This window comes from Tamandua tetradactyla, chromosome 4 (genome assembly GCF_023851605.1).
Source record: "Tamandua tetradactyla isolate mTamTet1 chromosome 4, mTamTet1.pri, whole genome shotgun sequence".
Lineage (NCBI taxonomy): Eukaryota > Metazoa > Chordata > Mammalia > Pilosa > Myrmecophagidae > Tamandua > Tamandua tetradactyla.
The window spans coordinates 184,967,742-184,993,228 of NC_135330.1; the positions used below are offsets into that span (position 1 = coordinate 184,967,742).

Sequence of the window (25,487 nt, forward strand, 5' to 3'; positions counted from 1 at the left end):
TCAAAAGATTGAGAATATGGCTCAGTCAAAGGAACAAACCAATAGCTCAAATGAGACACAAGAGCTGAGACAACTAATGCTGAATATACGAACAGAAATGGAAAACCTCTTCAAAAATGAAATTGATAAATTGAGGGAGGACATGAAGAGGACATGGGCTGAACATAAAGAAGAAATAGAAAAACTGAAAAAACAAATCGCAGAACTTATGGAAGTGAAGGATAAAGTAGCAAACATAGAAAAAATAATGGATAGCTACAATGATAGATTTAAAGAGACAGAAGATAGAATTAGTGATTTGGAGGATGGAACATCTGAATTCCAAAAAGAAACAGAAACTATAGGGAAAAGAATGGAAAAATTTGAACAGGGTATCAGGGAACTCAAGGACAATATGAACCGCACAAATATACGTGTTGCGGGTGTCCCAGAAGGAGAAGAGAAGGGAAAAGGAGGAGAAAAACTAATGGAAGAAATTATCACTGAAAATTTCCCAACTCTTATGAAAGACCTAAAATTACAGATCCAAGAAGTGCAGCGCACCCCAAAGAGATTAGACCCAAATAGGCGTTCTCCAAGACACTTACTAGTTAGAATGTCAGAGGTCAAAGAGAAAGAGAAGATCTTGAAAGCAGCAAGAGAAAAACAATCCATTACATACAAGGGAAACCCAATAAGACTATGTGTAGATTTCTCAGCAGAAACCATGGAAGCTAGAAGACAGTGGGATGATATATTTAAAATACTAAAAGAGAAAAACTGCCAACCAAGACTCCTATATCGAGCAAAATTATCCTTCAAAAATGAGGGAGAAATTAAAACATTCTCAGACAAAAAGTCACTGAAAGAATTTGTGACCAAGAGACCAGCTCTGCAAGAAATACTAAAGGGAGCACTAGAGTCAGATACAAAAAGGCAGAAGAGAGAGATATGGAAAAGAGTGTAGAAAGAAGGAAAATCAGATATGATATATATAATACAAAAGGCAAAATGTTAGAGGAAAATATTATCCAAACAGTAATAACACTAAATGTCAATGGACTGAATTCCCCAATCAAAAGACATAGATTGGCAGAATGGATTAAAAAACAGGATCCTTCTATATGCTGTCTACAGGAAACACATCTTAGACCCAAAGATAAACATAGGTTGAAAGTGAAAGGTTGGGAAAAGATATTTCATGCAAATAACAACCAGAAAAGAGCAGGAGTAGCTATACCAATATCCAACAAATTAGACTTCAAATGTAAAACAGTTAAAAGAGACAAAGAAGGACACTATATACTAATAAAAGGAACAATTAAACAAGAAGACATAACAATCATAAATATTTACGCACCGAATCAGAATGCCCCAAAATACGTGAGGAATACACTGCAAACACTGAAAAGGGAAATAGACTCATATACCATAATAGTTGGAGACTTCAACTCACCACTCTCATCAAGGGACAGAACATCTAGACAGAGGATCAACAAAGAAATAGAGAATCTGAATATTACTATAAATGAACTAGACTTAATAGACATTTATAGGACATTACATCCCACAACAGCAGGATACACCTTTTTCTCAAGTGCTCATGGATCATTCTCAAAGATAGACCATATGCTGGGTCACAAAGCAAGTCTTAACAAATTTAAAAAGATTGAAATCTTACACAACACTTTCTCGGACCATAAAGGAATGATGTTGGAAATCAATAATAGGCAGAGTGCCAGAAAATTCACAAATACGTGGAGGCTCAACAACACACTCCTAAACAACGACTGGGTCAAAGAAGAAATTGCAAGAGAAATTAGCAAATACCTCGAGGCAAATGAAAATGAAAACACAACATATCAAAACTTATGGGATGCAGCAAAGGCAGTGCTAAGAGGGAAATTTATTGCTCTAAATGCCTATATCAGAAAAGAAGAAAAGGCAAAAATTCAGGAATTAACTATCCATTTGGAAGAACTGGAGAAAGAACAGCAAGCTAACCCCAAAGCAAGCAAAAGGAAAGAAATAACAAAGATTAGAGCACAAATAAATGAAACTGAAAACGTGAAAACAATAGAGAAAATCAATAAGGCCAGAAGTTGGTTCTATGAGAAAATCAATAAGATTGATGGGCCCTTAGCAAGATTGACAAAAAGAAGAAGAGAGAGGATGCAAATAAATAAGATCAGAAATGGAAGAGGAGACATAACTACTGACCTCACAGAAATAAAGGAGGTAATAACAGGATACTATGAACAACTTTACGCTAATAAATACAACAATTTAGAGGAAATGGACGGGTTCCTGGAAAGACATGAACAACCAACTTTGACTCAAGAAGACATAGATGACCTCAACAAACCAATCACAAGTAAAGAAATTGAATTAGTCATTCAAAAGCTTCCTAAAAAGAAAAGTCCAGGACCAGATGGCTTCACATGTGAATTCTACCAAACGTTCCAGAAAGAATTAGTACCAATTCTCTTCAAACTCTTCAAAAAAATCGAAGTGGAGGGAAAACTACCTAATTCATTCTATGAAGCCAACATCACCCTCATACCAAAACCAGGCAAAGATATTACAAAAAAAGAAAACTACAGACCAATCTCTCTAATGAATACAGATGCAAAAATCCTCAATAAAATTCTAGCAAATCGTATCCAACAACACATTAAAAGAATTATACATCATGACCAAGTAGGATTCATCCCAGGTATGCAAGGATGGTTCAACATAAGAAAATCAATTAATGTAATACACCATATCAACAAATCAAAGCAGAAAAATCACATGATCATCTCAATTGATGCAGAGAAGGCATTCGACAAGATTCAACATCCTTTCCTGTTGAAAACACTTCAAAAGATAGGAATACAAGGGAACTTCCTTAAAATGATAGAGGGAATATATGAAAAACCCACAGCTAATATCATCCTCAATGGGGAAAAATTGAAAACTTTCCCCCTAAGATCAGGAACAAGACAAGGATGTCCACTATCACCACTATTATTCAACATTGTGTTGGAGGTTCTAGCCAGAGCAATTAGACAAGAAAAAGAAATACAAGGCATCAAAATTGGAAAGGAAGAAGTAAAACTATCACTGTTTGCAGACGATATGATACTATACGTCGAAAACCCGGAAAAATCCACAACAAAACTACTAGAGCTAATAAATGAGTACAGCAAAGTAGCAGGTTACAAGATCAACATTCAAAAATCTGTAGCATTTCTATACACTAGTAATGAACAAGCTGAGGGGGAAATCAAGAAACGAATCCCATTTACAATTGCAACTAAAAGAATAAAATACCTAGGAATAAATTTAACTAAAGAGACAAAAAACCTATATAAAGAAAACTACAAAAAACTGCTAAAAGAAATCACAGAAGACCTAAATAGATGGAAGGGCATACCGTGTTCATGGATTGGAAGACTAAATATAGTTAAGATGTCAATCCTACCTAAATTGATTTACAGATTCAATGCAATACCAATCAAAATCCCAACAACTTATTTTTCAGAAATAGAAAAACCAATAAGCAAATTTATCTGGAAGGGCAGGGTGCCCCGAATTGCTAAAAACATCTTGAGGAAAAACAACGAAGCTGGAGGTCTCGCGCTGCCTGACTTTAAGGCATATTATGAAGCCACAGTGGTCAAAACAGCATGGTATTGGCATAAAGATAGATATATCGACCAATGGAATTGAATAGAGTGCTCAGATATACACCCTCTCATCTATGGACATTTGATCTTTGATAAGGCAGTCAAGCCAACTCACCTGGGACAGAGCAGTCTCTTCAATAAATGGTGCCTAGAGAACTGGATATCCATATGCAAAAGAATGAAAGAAGACCCATGTCTCACACCCTATACAAAAGTTAACTCAAAATGGATCAAAGATCTAAACATTAGGTCTAAGACCATAAAACAGTTAGAGGAAAATGTTGGGAGATATCTTATGGATCTTACAACTGGAGGTGGTTTTATGGACCTTAAACCTAAAGCAAGAGCACTGAAGAAGGAAATAAATAAATGGGAACTCCTCAAAATGAAACACTTTTGTGCATCAAAGAACTTCATCAAGAAAGTAGAAAGACAGCCTTCACAATGGGAGACAAAAATATTTGGAAATGATATATCAGATAAAGGTCTAGTATCCAGAATTTATAAAGAGATTGTTCATCTCAACAACAAAAAGACAGCCAACCCAATTACAAAATGGGAAAAAGACTTGAACAGACACCTCTCAGAAGAGGAAATACGGATGGCCAAGAGGCACATGAAGAGATGCTCAATGTCCCTGGCCATTAGAGAAATGCAAATCAAAACCACAATGAGATATCATCTCACACCCACCAGAATGGCCATTATCAACAAAACAGAAAATGACAAGTGCTGGAGAGGATGCGGAGAAAGAGGCACACTTATCCACTGTTGGTGGGAATGTCAAAGGGTGCAACCACTGTGGAAGGCAGTTTGGCGGTTCCTCAAAAAGCTGAATATAGAATTGCCATACGACCCAGCAATACCATTGCTAGGTATCTACTCAAAGGACTTAAGGGCAAAGACACAAACGGACATTTGCACACCAATGTTTATAGCAGCATTATTTACAATTGCAAAGAGATGGAAACAGCCAAAATCTCCATCAACAGAAGAGTGGCTAAACAAACTGTGGTATATACATACGATGGAATATTATGCAGCTTTAAGACAAGATAAACTTATGAACCATGTAATAACATGGATGGACCTAGAGAATATTATGCTGAGTGAATCCAGCCAAAAACTAAAGGACAAATACTGTATGGTCCCACTGATGTGAACGGACATTCGAGAATAAACTTGAAATATGTCATTGGTAACAGAGTTCAGCAGGAATTAGAAACAGGGTAAGACAATGGGTAATTGAAGCTGAAGGGATACAGACTGTGCAACAGGACTAGATACAAAAACTCAAAATGGACAGCACAATAATACCTAATTGTAAAGTAATCATGTTAAAACACTGAATGAAGCTGCATCTGAGCTATAGGTTTTTGTTTTGTTTTGTTTTGTTTTGTTTTGATTTTACTATTATTACTTTTATTTTTTTCTCTATATTAACATTCTATATCTTTTTCGGTTATGTTGCTAGTTCTTCTAAACCAATGCAAATGTACTAAGAAATGATGATCATGCATCTATGTGATGATGTTAAGAATTAATGATTGCATGTGTAGAATGGTATGATCTCTAAATGTTGGGTTAATTTCTTTTTTCCGTTAATTAAAAAAAAAGAGAAGGGATAATTGGAGATGAAGGGATACAGACTGTACAACGGGACTGGATATAAAAACTCAGAAATGGACAGCACAATACTACCCAATTGTAATGCAATTATGTTAAAACACTGAATGAAGCTGCATGTGAGGTATAGGTTTTTTGTTTTTGTTTTTTTTGTTTTTTTTCTTTCTATTATTGTTTTAATTCTTATTCTGTTGTCTTTTTATTTCTTTTTCTAAATCGATGCAAATGTACTAAGAAATGATGAATATGCAACTATGTGATGTTATTAAGAATTACTGATTGTACATGTAGATTGGAATGATTTCTAATTGTTTTGTTAATTCTTTTTTTAATTAATAAAAAAAAAAGAAATACTAAAGACTAAAATAAAATAAAATAAATACTAAAATAAAAGACAAGGAAAGAGAGGTTTGGAGGAGGGCACAGAATTGAAGAGTACCTGTAAGGGTAAAATAAAGCTAAAAAGAGAGAGGGGGGAAACTATATAGATTTGTCAAAAATTAAAGGATAAGAGTAGATTCAAGAAATGCCTTTAAAGTAATAGCTCTGTTAACAGACTAAACTCAACAATTAAAAGATAAAGATTAGGAGAATGGATTAAAAACAAAAACCCGACTATATGCTATTTACAAGAAACTCATCTTAGACCCAAAGACACAAACAGATTCAAAGTGAAAGGATGGAAAAAGCAATTATAACCAAAAAGAAAGCAGGAGTAGCTATATTAATACCAGACAAAATAGACTTTAAATGTAAAGATGTCATAAGAGACAGGAAAGGCACTACATATTAATAAAAGGGACAATTCAAGAAGAAATAATCTTAAATGTTTACACTACCAATCAAGGAGCTCCAAAGTACATGAGGCAAACATTGTCAAACTGAAGGAGTGATGACATTTTAACAAAAATAGTGGAAGACCTCAATACATGACTCTCTTCTATAGACAGAACAACCTGATAGAGAATCAGTAAGGAAACAGAACCTAAAAACTGGGATAAATGAATTAGACCTAACAGATATATCTATCTATCCATCCATCCATCAATCTATATTGTTATACCCCAAAACACCAGGATATACATTCTTCTCTAGTGCTGATGGGAGGATCATATGCTGGGACACAAAACAGGTCTTAATAAATTTTACAAGATTGAAATTATTCATGGCATTTTCTCTGACCATAATGGAAGGAAACTAGAAATCAATAACCACCCAAGAACCAGAACTTTCACAACTATATGGAGATTAAATAATATACTCTTAAACAAGTAGTGGTTAAAAAAAAATTTGCATGAGATATAGGTAATTATCTGGAGATGAATGAAAATGAGAACACAACATATCAGATGTGGCAAAGGCAGTGCTGGGGGCGGAATTTATTGCCCTAAATGCCTATCTTAAAAAAGAAGAGCAAAAATCAAGGACATAACTGCTCACCTGGAGGAACTAGAGAAAGAACAGCAAAATAATCACAAAGCAAACAGAAGAAGGGAAATAACCATGATTAAAGCAGATATAAGTGAACTGGAAACAACAACAAAAAACAATAGAATCCATAAAACAAAAAGTTGACTCCTTGAGAAAAATCAAAATCAATGGACCCTTAGCTAGGCTGACAAAGCTAAAAAGAAGATACAAATAAAATCAGAAATGAGAGGGGAGGGTCCATAATATGGACACTGAAGAAATAAAAAAAACATAGTAGAATACTATGAACAACTATATGTAGACAACTTAGATGATGAAATGGACAAATTCCTAGAAACATATAAACAACCTACACTGACTCAAGAAGAAATAGAAGACCTCAACAAACTAATTACAAGTAAAGAGTTTCAATCAGTCACCAAAAATCTTCCTACAAAGAAAAGCCTAGGGCCAGTTGGTTTCACAGGGGAATTTTGCTAAACATTCCAAAAACAATAAACATCATTCCTGTTCAAACTCTTGAAAGAAACTGAGGAAAAAGGAATAATACCTAACTCATTTTAAGACGGTAATATCACTGTAATACCAAAACCAGATAAAGATAGTACAAGAAAGGAAAAATACATGCTTATTATAGATGCAAAAATTCTCAACAAAACACTAGCAAATCAAATCTAATGACACACTAAAAGAATTATACACAGCAACTAAGTGAGGTTTATTCTGGGCATGCAAGTGTGGTTCACCACAGGAAAATCAATGTAATACAATATATTGACAGCTGAAAGGAAAAAACCGTATCATCATGCTGACTAACACTGACAAAGCTTATTCAACAAAATTCATCCTTTTCTGACTATAACACTTCAAAAAGGTAGGAATCTAAGTAAACTCCCTCAATATGATAAAGGCCATATATGAAAAACCCACAGCCAGCATCATACTCAACGGAGAGAGACTTCCTCCAAGACTGGGACCAAGACAAGGATGCCTACCATAACCACTATTATTCAGCATTGTGCTAGAAGTTCTAGCTAGAGCAGTCAGGTTAAGAAAAAGAAATAAAAGGCATTCACATAGGAAAGGAGGTAATAAACACTCATTATTTGCAGATGACATGATCTTATACTTGGAAAATTCCAAGAAATCTGTCTGACAAAGCTATGTGACCTAATAAACAAATTCAGCAAAGTGGTAGGATACAAGATTAATGTGCAAAAATCAGTAATGTTTCTGTGCTGGTTTGAAACTGTTATGTGCCCCAGAAAAGCCATGTGCTTCTAATCCAGTCTTATGGGTACAGACCTATTGTTGGAGGGACCTTTGGACTAGGTTATTTCCATGGAGATATGACCCTGCCCATTCAAGGCAGGTCTTAATCCTTTTACTGGAGCTCTGTATGAAGAGAATAAAAAGAAAACATTAAAAAGAACTCAGGGTGACAGAGTGAGCAGACAGATGAAACCAGGACACAGATTCCAGGAGAGCTAATGCTGAGAGCTGAGGTCCGGAGATGCAGAAGGAGCTGAGAAAGCTGTATGAACCCAGAAACCAGGAGATAAAAACACCAGATATCATCATGTGCCTTCCCATGTGTCAAAGAAACCCCAGACACACCAGCCTTTACTCAAAGTCAAGGTATCTTTCTCAGGATGCCTTAATTACAGCCTTAGAACTGTAAATTTGCAAACTAATGAATCCCCTTTGTAAAAGCCAATTTATTCTGGTATATTGCATTCTAGCAGCATTAGCAAACTGAAACAGTTTCTACAGGGATAAAAGGACCTGTACAAAAGAAAGCTACAAAACACTACTAAAAGAAATCAAAGAAGATCTAAATAATTGGAAAGATATTCCGTGTTCACAGATAAAAGGCTAAATATTATTAAAATGTCAGTTCTACCCAAATTGATCTACAGATTCAATATAATTCCAACAACCTACATTAAAGACTTGGAAAAGCTAGTTGTGTAGTTTGCTAGCTGCTGGACTGCAATATACCAGAACTAGAATAGCTTTTAAAAAGGGAAATTTAGTAAATTACAAGTATACAGTTCTAAGGAAGTGAAAATGTGCAAATTAAGGCATCCAGGGAAAGATACCTTGGTGCAAGAAGGCCGATAATGTTCAGGGTTTCTCTCTCTGCTGGAAAGGCACATGGCAACATCTGCTAGCTTTCTCACTTCATTTCATAAGACTTCGCCAGGGGCATTTTCTTTCTTCATCCCCGACGTTCTCTGGCTGTGTGGGCTCTGTTGGCTCTGGTGGAGCTAAAGCTTTTTCCAAAATGATTCCCTCTTAAAGGCCCCCAGTAAGCAACTGTGCTGGTTTGAAAGGATGTATGTACCCTAGAAAAGCCATGTTTTAATCCTAATCCCATTTTATAACGGCAGCCATTTCTTCTAATCCCTATTCAGTATTATATGTCTGAAACTGTAATTAGATCACCCCCCTAGGGTGTGATTTAATCAAGAGTGGTTGTTAAGCTGGATTAGGTTGAGGCATGTCTCCACCCACTTGGGTGGGTCTTGATTAGTTTCCTGGAGTCCTATAAAAGAGGAAACATTTTAGAGAAAGCTGTAGATTCAGAGAGAGCACAGAATGCTGCAGCACCATGAAGCAGAGAATCCATCAGCCAGTGCTTTGGAAATGAAAAAGGAAAATGCCTCCCAGAAAGCCTCATGAAACAGGAAGCCAGGAGAGAAAGCTAGCAGATGATGCCGTGTTCACCAAGTGTCTTTCCAGATGGGAGAGAAACTCTGAACTTTATCGGCCTTCTTGAATCAAGGTATCTTTCCCTGGATGCCTTAGATTGGACATTTCTATAGACTTGTTTTAATTGGAACATCTTCTCAGCCTTAGAACTGTAAACTAGCAACTTATTAAATTCCCCTTTAAAAGCCATTCCATTTCTGGTATATTGCATTCTGGCAGCTAGCAAATTACAACAGCAACCCTACCTTGAATGGGGAGAGATACATCTCCATGGAAACTATCTAATCAAAAGTTGCCACCCACAGTTAGGTGGGTCACATCTCCATAAGAACAATCAGAAAGGTCCCACCCATCAATACTGAATGAGGATTAAAGGACATGGCTTTCCTGGCGTACATAATAGTTTCAAACCAGCATATTCCACCCTTTGGACCCCCAAAAGACATGTTCATTCCAAATGCAAAATATATTCATTTCATAACAATATCAGAAAGTCTTAAGTCATTGTAGTAAAAATACCAATACAATACACAGAAACTGTACAAAATCTCATCAAAGTCCACTATAGGCATAGTCTGTCCTAAGGCAAAACTCTCCTCTGACTCTGGACCTATAAAACTCATAACAAGTTATCTGCTGCCAATATACAAAGGAAGAACAGTTGTAGGATACATATTCCCACTTCCATAGGGAGAAATTGGAAGGAACAAAGGGGTCACTAGACCCCAAACAGTTCTGGAAACCTGCAGGGTAAAGGCCATTAGATTTCAAAGTGTGAGAGTCATTTATCCTCAGAGCTTTAGAAAATGGCAGTCCCCCCTTTCCAAGGGCCTATGCAGCAGTCTGACTCTGTCCAAAGTCCTCTCTCCTTGCCCGAGGTTTCTTTACTTCAGACCTTAGCTTCCATGGTTCTGCCTTTGAAGCAATTTTTCCTTCAATTTCTCCATTTTCTGTCCCTTTTAGTCCAGACTGGCAGTGGTTCCATTTATATAGATCCCGCAACACTCTTGTTGGTTTTCTATGCAGTATGCTGGGATCATGTCCATCAGACAAAAGGAGTTTCCACAAATCTTTCCTAGATAACTCCATCTCCAATTCTGGCTTTTCTGAAATGGGTGACTGGTTCGATGTTTGGTTAAATCCCCATGTGGGGCACTATTCTCTGGGGTCTCCTTTAGGAAGCCCAGAATTTTCCATCCCATCAATTTCTGGTTTCTTTGTACCCAAGAGTTCAATTTTCAATTTAACGCTTTCCTGCTGCATCTTGTTATAAGCTGCAAGGAAAATTCAGGCTGCATTTTCCACATTTAATTTGGAAATTTCTTTTGCTAAATATCCAAGTTTGTGGCTTTTAAAATCCGCCTTCCATCTAAAACCAGTGGTCAATTTTGCCAGATTCTTTGCCACTGTAAGACAAGGATTGCCTTCCTTCCGGTTTGCAATACATGCAAACTGCATCATTCTAAGGCCTTCTCAGAGGTATCTTTAGAGCCCACATTTCTACCAACAGTCTCTTCAAAGCATTCTAGGCTTTCTCTATCAAGCTCCTCACAACTCCTCCAGAACCTTCCTCTTATCCATTTAAAAAGATATTCCAACATGTTTGGTATTTGGAAACCACAGTGGCACCCCACTTCTCTGGTAGCAAAATCTGTGTTAGTTTGCTAGCTGCCTGAATGTGATATACCAGAACTGGAAGAGCCTTTAAAAAGGGGAATTTAATAAATTACAAATTTACAGTTCTAAGGAAATGAAAATACAAATTAAGGCACCAACAAGAGGTTATCATCACTCAAGAAAGACCATGAAAATGTCCAAATTAAGGCATCCAGGGAACAATACCTTGGTGCAAGAAGGCCGATGATGTTCAGGCTTTCTCTCTCAGCTGGAAAGGCACATGGCAACATCTGCTAGCTTTCTGACCTCATTTCATAAGACTTTCCCAGGAGCATTTTCTTTCTTCATCTCTGACATTATCTGGCTGTGTGGACTCTGCTGGCTCTAAAGCTTTTTCCAAAATGGTTCCCTCTTAAAGGATTCCAGTAAGCCCAACTTGAATGGGTGGAGACACATCTCCATGGAAACCATCTAATCAAAAGTTGTCACCCACAATTATGTAGGTCACATCTCCATGAAAACAATCAGAAAGATCCCACTCAGCAATACTGAATGAGAATTATAGGACATGGTTATTCTGGGGTACATAATATCTTCAAACTCGTACACTAGTTATCAAATGTTATTTGGAAGGGAAAGGGGCCCTGAATAGACAAAAACATAACAAAAAACAGAATGAAGTGGAAGGCCTTACACTTCCTGGTTATAAAGCTTATTATAAAGCCACAGTGGTCAACATAGCATGGTACTGCCATAAAGATAAACATATATACATATATATATATTTTTATTTTTATTAATAAAACCAATCAACATACAACACGAACATTCTTAACTTATGAACACTACATACTTGGTGTGTAATCAATGGCGCACGATATCATCAAATAGTTGTATATTCATCACCATGATCCTTTCTCAAAACATTTACATCACTCCAGAAAAAGAAATTAAAAGAAAAAACTCATACACACCATACCCCTTACCCCTCCCTCTCACTGACCACTAGTATTTCCCTCTACCCAATTTATTTTAACATTTGTTCCCCCCATTATTTTTTAATCCATATTTTTTACTCATCTGTCCATACTGTAGCTAAAAGGAGCATCAGAACAAGGTTTTTGCAATCACACAGTCACTTTTCAAAAGTTATAAAAGAGAGAAATATTGATCAATGGAATCAAATTGAGAATTTAGAAGGAGACCCCCAGATCTGGGTCAGAATAGTCTTTTCAACAAATGGGGCAGGGAGCACTAGATATCCATAGCCAAAGGAATGAAAGAGGACCCCACCCTTCACACCTTGACCAAAAATTAATTCAAAGTGGATCAAAGACCTAAATATAAAATCCACTACCATAAAACTTCTAGAAGAAAATATAGTGAAACATCTTCAAGACCTAGTAACAGTACATAGCTTCTTCAATTTTACACTAAAGCACAAGCAACAATAGAAAAAACAGATAAATGAGAACACCTCAAAATCAGATGCTTTTTGCCTTGAAGAGTTTTGTCAAAAAAATGAAGAGACAGCCAACTCAATGGGAGAACATATTTGGAAACCGTATAACTGATAAGGGTTTGAAACCCACTATATATATAGAAATCATACAAGGCAACAACAAAAAACAAACAATCCAATTATAAAATGGGCAAAAGATATGAACAGACATTTTTCTGAGGAAGAAATGCAAATGGCTGAAAAGTACATGAGAAGATGTTCACCTTCATTAGCTATTAGGGAAATGCAAATCAAAACCCAATGAGATATCAGCTCACACCTGCAACAATGGCTTCCATTAAACAAACAGGAAACTACAAATGTTAAAGAGAATGTAGAGAAATGGGAACACTTATTCACTGTTGGTGGGAATGTATAATGCTACAGCGGTGGAAGACAATTTGGCGGTTCTTCAGAAAACTAAGTATCAAGTTGCCCTATAACCCAGGAATACCAATACTCAGTATATACCCAGAAGAGCTAAAAGCAGTGACATAAACAGACATTTGTGCACCAATGTTCACAGAGGGATTATTCACAACTGCCAAAAGATGGAAACAATCCAAGTGCCTATCAACAGGTAAATGGATAAACAAAATGTGGTATGTACATGAGATGGAATATATGCAGCTGTAAGAGGGAATGAGGTCTTGAAACAAATGACAACATGGATCAACCCTGAGGACATAATGCTGAGCAAAATAAGACTGACAGAAAAGGAAAGACACCGTATGATTTCATTAATCTGAAGCCCCTGGAAAATGTAAACTCAGAGTCTTAAAATGTAGAAGATAGGAAACATAAAGATTAGACAGGAACTAAAGAAGTCGGGAAGGGTACCTAGCATGTACAGACTAATGAGACTGAACTTAAAAGCATAGGATTGGATAGAGGTGATGGTAGTTCATTAGTGGGTTTATAAGTAATAGTGCCATATTGAAGGTGAGTATGTTTGGAAGGGGTTGTTTAGAGCCATGTACCTTATCAGTTAGCATGATAAATAATAAATAAGTTCTTGCATGAACCACTTCAAAGGTATGACACTTGTACAAAGAGTTAACAATATAGGGGTATGTGGGAAAAACTACTTATTGCATGCTATGGTCTACATTTAAAAGGAATACATAACTAGTACCACAACAATACTAGGAGTAAATAATTGGGGTGAGACAAGAATTGAGGGGTGTTTCAGATTTCTCTCTTTGGTGTGGGTGTGCCTAATTTTTTTTCCCTTGGAACAATGAAAATTGTCCAAAATTGACAGTGATGATGATCATACAACTAAGTGAGGATACTGTGAAACATCAATTATTTTAGATAGAATACATGCTATATGAACATATCTCCACAAAATCTGAACATTTAAAATGAATGAACAGAAATATTCAAGTGCCATAGAAATGTGGAGAGAGAGGTATACCCACTATTCAATGTTAGTAGAGTAGCACCATGGGGTAGCTGCTCTGGAAGATAATGCAATGCATCCACAGGAGGCTAAATATATGGTCACCATAGGATTAGGCAACCCTGTTACTGGGAAAAATACTCAAAAGAACTGAAAGCAGGGATTCGAATAAACTTTTCCACACTAATGTTTATGGTTACATAATACATGACACCCCATGGATGGAGATGGCTGAACAGTGTATTGACTGAGAGGCAGAAGGGTGAACTGTGGTGTAGACATATGATGGAATATTGTGTGGCTACTTAAAAGAATGAAATCATGAGGCATGCAACAAGGTGAATGAACAATGAGGACATTATGTTGAATAAAATAAGCCAGAAACAAAAGGACCAATATTGTATGGTCTCTTTTAGAAAATGCTCATAAGAAAATTGGAGCCTAGACTGTAAGCCCTTACAGCAGTCACATTTATTCCTGAGCTTTAAGTGTTATTTTAAAATTCTGAGACGTGTTCTATGTGTATAACCAGGTATTTCCCTGAAACTTTGGGTATCTAAGTCTCAGCTCGAGTTCTGCAGCTCTGAAAGTCAGGATTCCAACATACAGCAACTGTTAAAGAAGCCAAAACAGAGATACCAATACCAGACTTCAATTAGAGATAGAATGAATCTGATCTGGTCAGGATACAGGTGTCGGAATACAAGGGTATGCTGGTTTGAAAGTTTTATGTACCCGAGAAAAGCCATGTTTTCTTTCCTGATCCAATCTTGTGGGGGCAGTCATTTCTTTTAATCCTCATTCGATACTGAAGGGTAGAAACCCTTTTGATTAGATTCTCTCCACAGAGATATGGCACGCCCAGTTGTGGGTGTGATCTTTTGATTAGATGGAGTTGTGACTCCACCCATTCCACGTGGGCCTTGATTATTATACTGGAGTCCTTTAGAAGACATTTTGGTGAGAGCTCAGAGCTGAGCTGATTCAGATACTTAGAGAACAGTTGCTTCACAGCTGACACAGCCAACATGAAATTCCAACATTTGGATGCAGAGTCCAGCAGATGTTGCCCTGTGCCTTCCCATAAGATTCTAAGCAAGCCAGAATCCAGAGTTGTGTCCCAGAGGAGCTAAGTGAAGACCCACAGTTGCCAAGTGAGGAACCCCCTCAGGAAAAGAGTCTGAAAACAATGGAGCCCAGGAGAAAGGGACCAGCAGATGCCAGCCACATGCCTTCCCAGCTGACAGCAGCATTCTGGATGGCAACAGACTTTCTTGAATGAAGGTAACCCCTTGTTGGTGCCTTAGTTTGGTCATTTTCTTGACACTAGAATTGTAAACTTGTAACTTATTAAATTCCCTTTTTGAAAGCCATTTGATTTCAGGTATACTGCATTCCAGCAACTTCACAAACACATACAGTATTAAGGATGATAATGCCTGTATTTTAAACCTTTACCTACTCTATGAGACCAAAGGAAGAGAGGTCTGTAATGCTCAAAACTGAAATTTTCTGTATTTAGGTTTTGTAGATTGTGTAGCACATAATCTAACTTAACCTATCTGGCCAGATCAATTAAACAACCCAAATACATGGAGCCTAGAATTGGGAACGAAGTTTTGCAATTCTGTATAGCTTAAGTGTAATACCCGGATACATTCCAAAATATGTTGGGCAGATAATTAAAAAGTACTGGCAAAGTACACTGAGGGACTGGAGAAAAAATATGGAATATTAAACTTCCCACCTGGGAAATCCCTGATATTTTCAGTGCTGGTTTGAAGCTGTTATACACCCCAGAAAAGCCATATTCTTTATCCTAAACCAATCTTGTGAAGGCAGGCCTATTGTTTGAGTGGGATCCTTCTGATTAAGATGCTCCCACGGAGCTATGACCCACCCAATTGTGGGTGGTGGGACCTTTTGATTAGGTAGTTTCCATGGAGATGTGTCTCCACTCATTCAAGCTGGGTCTTAATCTGCTTACTGGAGTCCTTTAAGAAGGAACCATTTTAGAAAAAGCTTCAGAGCCAACACAGAAACATTTGTATATGCAGAAATAAAACACCCCTGTGGAAGCTGTTTGAAACCAGAAGCCAAAGGACCAGCAGGTGCCAGCCACATGCCATCCCAGCTGACAGATGTTCCAAACACCACTGGCCTTTCTTGAGTCAAGGTATTTTTTCTGGATGCTTTGGTTTGGACATTTTATTGCTTTAGAACTGTAAACTTATAAAAAAAAAAAAAAAAAGGAAGCCATTTCTGGTATATTGCATTTCCAGCAGCATTAACAAACTGAAACACTCTGACATTAAGGACTCCCAAGATAATAGGTCAAGCCCTTGAGCTTGAGGCTTACTCTTATGAAACTTATTCTTGTAACGGAGAAGCTAAGCTTACATATAATTATGTCTAAGAATTATTTCCAGAGAACATCTTTTGTTGCTCAGATGTAGTCCTCCTCTCTCTAAGCCCAGCTCTGCAAAGAAAATCATTATCCTCCTCACTACGAAGGACATGATATCCAGAGATGTAAGTCTCCCTAGCAATGTGGGTCATGACTCCCAGAGATAAGCGTGGTCCTGGCACTGTGGGATCAACAATGCCTACCTGACCAAAAGGGGTAAAAGAAATGTAACAAGGTGGGCCATGGTGGCTCAGCAGGCAGAGTTCTCACCTGCCATGCCAGAGACCTAGGTTCAATTCCCGGTGCCTGCCCATGTTAAAAAAAAAAAAAGAATTAAAACAAAATAAGGAATCAGTGGCTGAGAGACTTTATAAATAGTTGAGAGGCTATCCTGGATATTACTTTTATGCAAGCTTCAGCTAGATATTGGTAATTGCCATGGTATATCAAGCACCAATCTCAAATTTTATATATTTAAAAAAAATTAATTCCTGACCATTCAAAAGCAAGAGTAAAAATTTTAGGAGGAAATAAATGAGGGTATCTTTATGACTTTGGAATGGGGAAAGAATCAGGACAAGAGACACTACTCATAAAGGGAAAAACTGAACTTTATATTAAAATAAGAATTTTAGTGTATCAAAAGATTCTTTCAAGACAAGTCATAGGATGGGAGAAGATATTTGCATACATGTAACTTTTTTTTGAAGAGATTTTAATTTCAAAAAGGAAGTGTTCATAATAACCATTTTTTTATTAGAGAAGCTGAAGGTTTACAAAAAATTCATGCATTAAAAATAGGGTTTCCATATACTACCCTATTATTAATAGCTTGCATTGCATAACAAATTGATACTTTTGTTACGACTGATGAAAGTACATTTTTATAATTGTATCACTAACTATGGTTTACATTAGGGTTTACCATTCGTACTCTATTGTCATGTGGATTTAAAAAAACTATTTTATCCTAGAATCAAGGTTCATCCGTGTTGTTATATGTGTCAGAAATGCATTCCTTTTTACAGCTGAATAATATGCTATTGTGGGTTTCTATCACATTTTGCTTATCCATTCATCAGCTGATGGATACTTGGGTTGCTTCCATCTTTTGCCAATTGTAAACAATGCTGCTATGAAAATTGGCATGAAAATATCTGTTCAAGTTCCTGCTTTTAACTGTTTAGAGTATATACTTAGGAGAGGGAGTGTCAGGTCATATGGTAATTCTAAACTTAACTTTCTGAGGAACTGCCAAACTATTTTTCCCAGTGGCTGCATAACTTTACATTCTCATCAGCAATGAATGAGTGTTCTATTTCTCCACATCCTTCCCAACACTTGTAATTTTCCATTTTTTTAAAAAATAGTAGACGTTTTACTCAGCGTGAAATGATATCTCATTGTGGTTTTGATTTGCATTTCCCTTTTGGCTAATGACATTGAGCATCTTCACATATGCATTATGGCCAATTGTGTATTTTCTTTGGAGAAATGTCTACTTAAGTTTTTTGCCCATTTTAAAATTAGGTCATTTGTCATTTTTGTTGTTGAGTTGAAGGATTTATTTATATATTCTGGATATTATACCTTTGATGGATATGTAGTTTCCAAATATTTTCTCCCAATAAAATTTTGTCCTTTTACATTCATGCTAAAATCCTATGATGTTTTAATTTTGATGAAGTAGAATTGGTACTATAATTTCTTCTATAACCCCTTGGTTATATAAAACTAAATTAAACAATGGTTTAATTTCCACACATTTGTGAATTTTCCATTTCTCCCTCTTTTATTAATTTCTAGTTTCATTCCACTGTGGTCAGGGAAGCTACATGGTATGATTTCAATATTTTGTAATTTACTGAGACTAGTTTTGTGACTTAAGATATGGTCTATCCTGGGAAATTAGGTCATTTGTCATTTGTACACTAGAGAACAATGTATTGCTGTTGGATGAGGTGTTCTCTATATGTTTTTTAGGTCTAGTTGGTTCAGCATATCATTCACATTTTCTGTTTCCCTATTGGTCTTCTGTCTAGATATTCTATCAATTATTGGAAGTGGTGTTTTAAAGTCTCCTATTAATGTAGAACCATCTATTACTCCCATCAAATCTGTTATTATTTGCTTCATATATTTTATATATATATAACATATATATATATATATATATATATTTTGTTTTTTTTTTTTTTTTTTTTTTTTTTGCATGGACAGGCACTGGGAATCGAACCCAGGTCTCTGGCATGGCAGAACTCTGCCACTGTGCTACCATGGCCTGCCCTCTTCATATATTTTTAAAATATTTTTATTGAGAAATATACTACACATACAATCCAACCATATTACACAATCAGTGGCTCATAATATCATCACATAATTGTGTATTCTTCACCATGATCATTTTTAGAACATCTGCATCACTCCAAAGAAAGAAGAAAAAAACCCTCATACATCACATATTACTTATCCCTCCACTCTTACTGACCCACGGTATATCAAGCTACCCAATTTTTACCCTTTTTGGGTTTATTTATAAATAAATATTATTTATTTTTATCCTTATTTTTGTTTTTTTTACTCATCTGTCCATACCCTGGATAAAAGGAACATCAGACACAAGGTTTTCACAATCACAGTCACATTGTAAAAGCTATATGACTATACAGTCATCTTCAAGATTTAAGGCTACTGGAACACAGTTCAACAGTTTCAGGTACTTCGCTCTACCCACTCCAATACACCATTAACTAAAAAGGGATATCTATATAATGTGTAAGAATAACCTCTAGGATAACCTCTCAACCCTGTTTGAAATCTCTCAGCCACTGGGACTTTACTTTGTCTCACTTCTCTCCTCCCCTTTTTGGTCACAAAGGCTTTCTCATTCCCATGATGTCAGGCCCTGGCTCATCCCTGGGAGTCAGGTCTGATGAAGCCAGGGAGATTCACACCCCTGGGAATCGTGTCCCATATAGGGAGGTGGGCAGTGAGTTCACCTGTCGAGTTGGTTTAGCGACAGAGGCCACTTCTTCTGTTCTAAGTAACAAAAGAGGTTCTCTGGGGTTGACTATTAGGTATAATTAACAGTAGGCTTAGCTTCTCTTTGCAGGAATAAGTTTCATCGGTTCAAACTCCAAGATTGAGGGCTCAGCCTAATGAATTGGTTGTCCCCAATGCTCATAATAACACAGTAATTCTCCAGAAGGAGAAGTTGAAATTTCGTCCTTTTTCCCCAGTCTCCCAAGGGGAGTTTGCAAATATTTTTTTATTCTCTACCCAAATTTCTCTGGGATATATCAGGGCATCACACCAACCTATACAAACCAGCAAGATCTCATGCTCTATTCCAGATTCCATGTAATTACAGTGTTCAAATTAAGTGACCATACCACTTAAAATAGATTATGTGCTACCCAAAACATAAATTTTATGCCAAATAAACATCTCTCCCTTTGATCTTGCACAGAGGTTGAAGTTTGAAATATGGGGCATATCATCCTTTATCCAGTATTCTGTTTTACATTAGCCATATCCAGATCTGCTTCATATCTCTAGATGAAGTCTAATAAGTTTTTCAGCTTTTTAAACAGTTGCTGAATGGGGTAATGCTGACTTTTATAGCTTCAGTGCTCTATGAGTCTTAAGTGGCATATAATTATCCAAAGTTTCAGGGAATAAGCAGGTTTATACAAACAGCTCGGTATCTCAGAATTTAGAAGTATTAGTTAAACTCCTAAATATATGTGACTGCTGTAAGAGCTTACAATCTAGGAACCTTTACAATATGTCCCAACCTGATAACCCATGCTCTTGACTTCAATTCTCTGAGTTGTATATTATGGTTAACCTGTATGAGTGAAGCATGATAATATTTGTCCTTGTTTCTGATATTTCATTCAAATACTATCCATAAGGCTCATTCACCTAGTTATATGCCTCACATGCAATTCTTAAAGGCCTATTTCAGGAAGGGGGGTAATGAGACACCCTCTTGACAAATCAATAAAGAACAAGACCAGAATAGGTGTGTATAGGCTTTTCTCAAAAGAGGAAATCTAAATAGCTAATAAACATAAATAAAGGCAATCAACATAGTAGTAAATGCAAATCAAAGCTAAAATGAGATACCATTACACCCTTACCAGACAGACAAGAATTCAAGTCCAACGATATCAAATATCAGCAAGATAAAGAGTAAAGCAAAACCTTACATGGCTGGTGAGAGAATAAAATCATTCTCTGGAATGATTTGCTGGAAAATACTGTCACAAAATCTATTAGTGTTAAAGATATTCACAGCAATTACCCAGTAATTCACTCCTAGGTATATGACCCAGAGAAAACAATGTCTATACACCAGAAGTGTACAAGAATGTTCACAGCATCATTGTTTAACTCCCAAAACTAAAAAAAAAAAACTACTAACAGAAGAATATTAAATTGTAATATATTCATAAATGGAGTACTACATTGCAGTGAAAATTGCTGAGCTAGAGCAGCACTCATCAACATACCAATCTCAAAAACAATATTTAGTGAAAGACAAAAGGATACATACAGTAAGTTCACAAAAAGTAAACCTAGTATTTTTTTTAATGGATGCATCTATAAGAGTTTAAATAATAAAGCAAAGCAATATAAATATGACCATGGAGGGGACAACTCTGAGCTGTTGGTAATCTATTTATCTAAGTGGTGGTTACTCAAGTATTTGCTTTATTATTGTTTACTTAACTTATTTCATGAAAATATATTTTTTAATTCCAGTAGTTATGAAAAAAAAAGTTCAGAGAAAAAACAGTATATTTATGACCAGAGGGCTGAGAAAGATCTCTTAGTCATGAACAGCCAAAAACTATAAAGTAAAAAATTAGTAATTCATATTAAAATGTAAAACATGAACGTAAAAAACACAAAACTAAAATCTAAACCTAGTTTGCGAGAAAATATTGGCAGTGCTTTTAATAGACAAAGGATCATTATCCAGAATAGATAATTAACTTCAGTAAGAAGAAACATGCACACATGCTCCAAAATTTTAGATGGGCCAAGAACATGAACAGGTAATTCATAAAAGAAGACTACAGAGACACTAAATATAAAAAAGATGCTCACACAATGTTCTAGTTTACAAGCTGCCAAAATGCGATACACCAGAAATGAACAGCTTTTAAAAAGGGAATTTATTAAGTTGCAAGTTTATATATTCTAAGGCCATGAAAATGTCCAAATTAAACCAAGCTATAGCAACGTTCCATCTAAGGCATCCAGGAAAAGATACCTTGGTTCAATGACATTCAGGGTTTCTCTCCCAACTGGAAAGGCACATGGCGAACATGGCGACATTTGCTAGCTTTCTCTCCAAGCTTCTTGTTTTATGAAGCTCCTCCTGGGGTGTTTTTCTTTATCTCCAACCGTCTCTGGCTGCATGGGCTCTCATGACTCTTTCCAAAATGGTTCCTTCTTAACGGGCTTCAGTAAGCAAGCCCACCTTGAATGGATGGAGACCCATCTCCATGGAAACCATCTAATCAAAAGTTACCACCCACAACTAGGTGGATTGCATCTCCATGGAAATAATCAAAAAGCTCCCACCACCCAGCAACTTTGGATAAGGATGAAAGAACTCGGCTTTTCTGGGGTCCACAACAGATTCAAACTGGCAAACAAAACCATATCAGTAACTGAGGAAATATATATTAAAATTACACTGACCCACCCCTGCACACCCATTTGATTGGCCAAAATTTTAATGACCAACCACACCAAATATTGGCAAGTACAAAGAGCACATTCTGCTGACTGTAATAAAGTGATACAACCACTTGGCAGAGCAAAGGCAAAATCTCCTGCAAGTACACAAACTGGCATCCTACTCTAGCTATGTATTGTAGAGAAACGCACATGATCAAAGACATGTTTGACAGCCCTGTTTATTATCGTGAAAAACTGGGAAAAACCCAAACGTTCATCAACAGGAACATTATTAAACTGTGACATACAATGGAATCTAGATAGCTGTTAAACTGAATAAATTAGCATTTACCAGTATTAATGTAAGTCTTACAACATTGAAAAAAAGCAAATTCTAGAGGGATAAAATACAGTATGAAACAATACTCTACTGATTTATGGACACAATGTGGTAAAAGAATAAAAAGTATGGAATGCTACACAGTAGAAATTAACTGGAAGAGAGTATAATACGCAGGGAGCTTCAATTATATTGACAGGGTTATATTTCTTAAGTTGGATGTAAATTTTCTAGTCTTTATATTCCTCAAATATTTACTCAGAATAAATCAGGAGCAACCTCTTACCTTGTGTAGGCAAATAATTTTTCTTGTATTTTTCTACCTGGGTTCCTGAAGAAATCTGACGATTCTGAAATCGAACTGATGGGTTCTGTAGAAGGAGAGGTAACTTTGAATATAAAATAAGTGTTAGTCTACATATTAGTGCAATGAATGAAATTTTAAAGCACTTAGCTAATGATGAGAATGTTTTAAGTTCATTTATTCATGTTGTTTTCATTTATCACTATTAAATACCTACTAAAATTTCTAATCCTATCATAGGCCAAAAAAAAAAAAGTTATTTTGTAGGAATGAACTGTGTTATGTGTGTGTGTGTGTGTATATATATATATATATATATATATATATATTCCTTTCGAAGAATATTCATTAGGATATACTTAGGATATAACAGGCAATATTCTAATACTGACAATAGATTAACCAAAGTATAGGCCCAGGACTTCCGTTGACCAGGCCTCAATAGAATGCATGGGCAAACATCAGACAAACCCCCTTGAACTGTAACCTCCTCTTGAACATTTCCTTTGTGTTCTTGCTCTAACAAAGTCTAAATGGACCCTAGCTTTCCCCTGAGAATAAGCTTACCATGGCATCCTTCTCAAATGATTTCTCTTTGTTCTCCATCACCAATTCCAAACAAATTTCTTTCCCTCTAGACTATATCTTCCTCTGCTCCAACTTTGCATCTCATGTATTCATACTCACTCATCATTTACCCTTCCTTTTGCCATAACCTCCACCCTCCTTTATCATTACAAATGTTTACATATTGGCTTGCTCTTCATTCTCTCCCTTCTCTATTACTGTCATTATTTCTGCTACTAGATGGTAATTCTCAGTTTCTTGACTTACTCTTCCCCTAATGATTTTGTACTCTATCCCACCTCGGCTCTACACCCAGTGGGCACACTCTAGACTTTGTCATTATCAGTAAATGTAATGTCACAGAAATACCAACTTTAAAGCATTCCACTGATTAGTCTACTCCCTTCAAAGAGTCAATGCCATTAAATAAAACACTAAGGTATTTATGAATGAGATGTCATGATTTCTGCAATTAATGGTTTAGCAGAAAGCATATCCAAATATGGCAGAATGTTAACAGCGGTCGAATCAAGGTGGTGGGTATGCAGGTATCCATTGTACTATTTTTTTCAACTTTTCTCTATTTTGGGGAGCTTTCAGAATAAAATATTTTGGGGAAGGTGAGATTCCCAATTTCTGCCTACCATATTCTATCTTTCTATTCCATCCTCTAATACCCTAATTCCAGTAACACTTCACAACCTCAGGGTCTTAGAGTTCATTCATCCAGATATTTTCTGTATGCCTAAAACCCTTGAATCCTTATGCCCTTCTTAGCAGTTTAAATTCATGGTTCATTGCAGTCCTCTTGTTGTATGTTGTCAATTTCTATGCGCCTCTCTCATTCTGGTTTTCACCTGGATTTGCACATCTCTGCTAAAATATAACTGCCACTTCTGGGCCTACACCCAAAAGGTGAACAAGAAAAAAACAATACAAACAATTCTCATTTTATATTTATAATCTCCATCCTCAAGTAGGCTCCAATGCAGCCAAGAATCAGATTTCATTTCCCCAGACTATCTGCTTTTTCACTCTCTTGGACAGCTGTTTCACACCTCCCATTCCTCAAACTCCTGCCAACTCCCTCTCCATCCTTATTCTCAGCTAATGATAGCTTCCTAGGTCACTGGAAAGTTAAAGCAATTCTCAAAACTGCTTTAATTTCCCAAAAGCTATTACAGCAACTGAATCTATTTTTATGTTCTAGCTTCTATTACTAGGGATTAAGTGTCCACATTCTTCACTAAAGCCAAATCCTACCTTTATTCACTAGATCCCAACCCCCTCACTCAAGGATGTTGTTTCTACAAATTCTCCACTTTCTCCTGCATCAATATTTTTCTCTCTACTGAATCAAGCCTGTCAATACATAAACAACTGTTAATCTTCCCATCCTAAAAATAAAATACTTCCCCTTTCAGTCACTCCCCCATTTACTGCAAAACAACTCCAACTAGCTGTTATACTCTGTAATTTCTCCTCCTTCAGTCTTAAGCCCAGTTCTATCAAGCTATCATCTTCAACAGTTCAAAGAAATGGATCTTATCAAGGTCATAAAGGATGTCTGCCTGAATCCAATGGCCAGTTTTCAGTCTTCATCTTACTTAGCAGCACTTGATACTGCTTGCTGATACCTTACCTCCTTGGTATATTTTCTTTACTCAGTATTTAGGACCACATACTTGTCTAATTTTTTTTCAGATCTCTCTGGCTGCTTCTTCTGCACTCTCTTTACTGGTTCCTCCTCGTCTCCCCATCTTCTAATTGACTCATAACCATATCTCTTCACCATCCACACTCAGAGTCTTGGTGATCTCTCAGGCCTATGCTTTACTACCTATTCTTATGGCCCCCCAGTGTTTATCTCCATGCTGAACTTTTCTTGATATTTGCACAACTACCTGGCTGACTTATTTATACTTGATGACTGCTAGGCATTTCAAACCTGCCTCTTTCAAACCTTAGCTCTTAATATCCACAACCCCTAAAAACATGCTCTCTTCTTATGGTCTCTTATGAAAAATGGAAACTCCATTAGGCCAAAACCTAAACTGAACTTGGAAGCTCTCCTGGGCTCCTTTTCCGTTGTTACCCCCATATCATCCGGTCCAACATACCCTGTCCACTTTCAACACCTCCACTGCTGCTACCCTGGCCTAGGCCAGTATCATCTTTGGTCTGAATTTTTGCAATAGTCCCCTAACTGCTGTTCTTAGTTCTG

At 36.5% G+C, this 25,487-nt stretch overlaps 1 protein-coding gene across 7 annotated transcripts in view; it reads right to left on the minus strand.

Moving 5' to 3' along the window:
- The window catches only part of CPAP (centrosome assembly and centriole elongation protein), a 90,668-nt gene that overhangs the window by 27,343 nt on the left and 37,838 nt on the right, over positions 1-25,487 (minus strand). For all 7 annotated transcript variants that reach the window (XR_013174746.1, XM_077158773.1, XM_077158770.1 and 4 more), the window contains exon 11: positions 22,679-22,763. Coding sequence is in view for 6 of the 7 variants with exons in the window: in XM_077158773.1 (XP_077014888.1) it covers positions 22,679-22,763 (85 nt within the window). In the remaining variant the exon portion in view is untranslated. The remainder of the gene's footprint in view (positions 1-22,678; positions 22,764-25,487) is intronic.